General features: G+C 33.1%; 1 protein-coding gene across 1 annotated transcript in view; it reads left to right on the top strand.

The window, feature by feature from the left end:
• LOC119593704 (rho family-interacting cell polarization regulator 2-like) overlaps positions 1 to 2202 on the top strand; it is a gene marked incomplete in the record, with an annotated part of 108243 nt that extends 106041 nt beyond the window's left edge. The window contains 2 exon segments of the mRNA XM_037942669.1: positions 156 to 303; positions 457 to 2202. Coding sequence (XP_037798597.1) covers positions 156 to 303; positions 457 to 834 — 526 coding nt within the window.
• Between the last annotated feature and the right edge of the window lie 1767 nt (positions 2203 to 3969).

Genomic DNA, 3969 nt, shown 5'->3' with positions numbered 1-3969 from the left:
CCAATTGTTGCTATTAGTATCAATTTTTAATAACACAAAATGTTGGTATCATTCTTCACATATTTTTTAGAAATAATTTTTAAGAAAAGTCTGAATGAAGAATCAACTATGGTCATATTAAGTGCATGTTCTTACTATGTCTGTTGTACCTGCAGAGTGGAAGCTGGTCTGCAACAAATCAAAGAACCCACTACCTTCCACATCAAGATTATTGGTCACTTGTTAGCTGGCCCATCTGAGCTGCGCCATGTTACAACCAATTTTGTAAATGGTCTAGCCCATGATAACCAACTAATGAACATGGTAAGTTTAACTGTATTCAGCATGGGGAAGAAGTCATCATAATAAGTACATCAAGTTGCATATTTATTTTATAAACAAAGTGGATAGTGAAAAGTAACTGAGAAAAATCAACTAAGTATTTGGGTTACTTAAATTGTTTATTTTCCTTGTCAGATTCTCGAGTTGTGTCTCTTGCTCTTGGAATCTGGCCGTACAAGTGACCGTGAGGCAGCCTGTGTCTTGCTAGGTGTATTAGCGCCAATTGTCCCTTTAAACACAGAAAATAAAGAGACCGATTCAAAAAGGTCAAGCAAGAGTTCCAACAAAGCCAAGAAACATTCCTCAGCAAGTCAGGAAGGAACCCCTGAATGGCCCAACCCCATCGAAGTTTTGTCGTTCTTGCAACAAAACGATTCCAGTGGGGAAGTAAGGGAAGCAGCAAGGCGAGGACTGCTGAGTTTGGGCGCAGAGGGTCAGACAGCGCTGCAACAAGTCCAGCTTTCATCACATGGGTTTCAAGGCATTGAAGTAAAGGAAAGAACCAAGCTGTAAGGCAATTAATGCTCTACTTCTGTGGGTGCAGCACAGCGGTGCAGCTTAGTGTGGGCAGAGTTAGTAAATCAAACCCTTTTCCAGTACTGGTAGTGTCTGGAAATGCTATATACAAAGAAGAGCATTGAAATTTCCTCTTTTCATTATTTTTTAAATATGTATAGTTCAACTATTTCATGTATATGTTGTTCCTCTATATTGCTTTTCCAGCTTTTTTTCTGGAATAAATATGATAAAGTGCTGATTGGTAATATTATTGGTTAAAACAAAATGTTTGATTAATGCTAGAGACTGTATATGTATACCATGCCAATAATAGGTCTTAGCCAACAGCTGTTCACTCAACCCTCTATTATCTGAGTAAAAATATAAATATATATATTAATTTTTGAAACCCAAATGTGATATGTGTAAATAAATAAATAAATATGTTATATTTAATACATTATCAAAAACTTACCTATAAACATATAGATGCATGTCAGGGCTAATGACTCACTGATTTTGCCATTCTTGGACAATAGAGGAGTGTGTTAATATGCTACATCTGCTCTCTAGCATAACTCAGTGAGCCTAAGAACTTGCTACTATACAATGAGTTATGCACAATTTACTGTAACCAGTGAAATGTTTTTACAACACTTTCTTAGTGTTATTGAGGTGTATTTTTTTTTAAGCACCATATACTCTATGCCATTTTACATACTGCATGTAAAAATCTTGTACCATCTTACAAATTTATTTTATATGTGATTTATGATTTCCAGCAAATTTTATCTAGTCCTGTAATATGTAAGTGCATTTTTTAATTCATATACTTGAATCATTTGCGTGCAAGTCTTTGTTTGATGGACTTTGCAATTTCCATGTTACTGTTATATGATGCTTGTAACATGTATTCAAATAGACTAGGGAAGACATGAAAAGAAAAAAAATCCACCCACAGTGAGTACTACAACTCTGGCTTTCACCCAACCCATGTGTGATTGTGCTTACTGTTGTCAATAGCAATGTATGTTGCAGCACCTGCAGCCCTTTTGTTCCTGTATATACTGTATGTTAAAACATTGTTCACCCTGTATATTGTTCTCCTAGCATAAGTGTGAAAATATTATACACTGTCATTTTATGCGTAAAATAAAATGATTGACAGTTGCATTTGTTTCAAAGACAATATGGCCTCAACCTTCTGCAACAGTTGGGATTAGTTATAAACCAAACTGAAGATCAATAGTTTTATTAAATATCTTAGCATTTTATCTTGTTGGTACCACTTCTGCTAGTTTTGAGATAAAATGAACCCTATGGAATGCCATGCATAAAATATATGTTGTATAAAAAATGTGTATATTAAAGATAAAATACATACACAACATTTTTCATTTCCAAAATTGTTATGATATTTTAACTGATATATTTAAAATTGTGAATTATATAGGTAGAAGGGCTTTACAGAATATGGGTAAAATATGCTGGGGTCTACAAACATTTTGAGAGAGACAAGGTTAATACTATATAATTACCACTGAAATCATATGACAATAGCAATATTCAAACCCTTACAAGGGATTTCAGACACAATCTCACAAACTTCAAACAAGGATTTTCATACTGCACTACCACAAACCTTTTAATTATTAATTCTACACTGTGCAAATACCACCAAGTTTGTGTAAAAGCTGGTCTTACTTCTAATAAACATACAACATCCAGTGTAACTTAAGCAATACTACTCCTACCACCTTACATGCAATATTAGATAAATAATTTATGATTTTAAAAACATTCTGTAAGATTCAACTGAACTCATACAACTGAAGTCTGTGAAGGTTATGACAGATATGTGCTTATATTGCTTTTAAAATAAAAATTGTAGTTTTCTACTGGAACTGAGAGAAGTACTAAAGAAATTACATTACAGATTTCTAGCAATTTGTGACAAAATATTACTGTGGAAAAATATTTCTACATAATGGAAGATAGGAATGGAAAGTAAATAAGACCTAGACATACCATACTGCATATCTTTTTCTTATACACAAAGGTATCAATTCTGCTTCCACTTCCTGAAATCCTGCATGAGAAAATTATATAAAACTATTGCTTACACTCACAATACTTTTGAGAAGAGCTTCCTTGCTATGAAAAGCAATTACTATATGACTGCAAGTTGATCATATGGACTTCATATTCCATTTGTATCCACTACCTAACTTCTTCAAAGTAAGCAACATAAAATGTGTTATTATAATGCATTAATCATGGGTAAACACTTCTCCGCATCTGATTATCAAGTGTATCAACATGAACTGATACTTGAAAGTTATGGAAGAGTACAAAAGTTAAAGGGGGTTTATTCCTAGGTAAATATAATACATCCTCCCTCTTTAGATCCTACATCTAGTCATTGTATATGAACTCTAAAAACAGCAATAAGCTGTATCTTATACATTCAAAAAAACGCTCTCATTCATACAGGAAAAAAACAATACTGAAAATCTTTAAAGAAATGTAGGCCACAGAATAGCTTTTGATCCCATACAACCATGTAAAGGGGGCATAAATCAAAAACAAATTCATATTTTGGTATATTGAATCAAGGTACAGGAGTAATAAGATTTCTGGAAAATGGAGATGGTTATATGTTCTCAACTAAAAACATACTCAAATCTAGAAAAACTAAATACACAACTAGAAATTGGTTACTTCTACTTATCATAACTAAACTTACATAAAATACAGTATAAATTTTTAGTGGAAGCTTCAAGAGACTCGAGTCACATTTCACTTCCTACAAGTGATGCACAAGAAAAGAGAAATCACTATCACAGTTATCCTTTAAAAGTAGATGGATTCACAAGTCCTTAATATGGGAGTAATTATTAAAATTAAAGCTCTATATGCCAAGGTAAAACCATTTTAACCATACCTTCTCATCCAATAAACTGTCTTGTTTTCTCTGTTCTTGACACCTAAAGGAAATATTCTCTCGGACACCCTTGGAATAAGTTTCATAAAATACTTTAGCAAAACAACAGAAACTTCTTGTGTTTGTTGGGATCAAATGAATTACTACTTGTTAATAATAAGCGTTCTTGATTTACACACTGATTGATGTGAGCAAGATAATGGACC

The sequence above is a fragment of the Penaeus monodon genome, chromosome 32 (genome assembly GCF_015228065.2).
Source record: "Penaeus monodon isolate SGIC_2016 chromosome 32, NSTDA_Pmon_1, whole genome shotgun sequence".
NCBI lineage: Eukaryota > Metazoa > Arthropoda > Malacostraca > Decapoda > Penaeidae > Penaeus > Penaeus monodon.
Note: the sequence above shows the minus strand (reverse complement) of the source record. Positions and strands in the feature narration are given on the sequence as shown.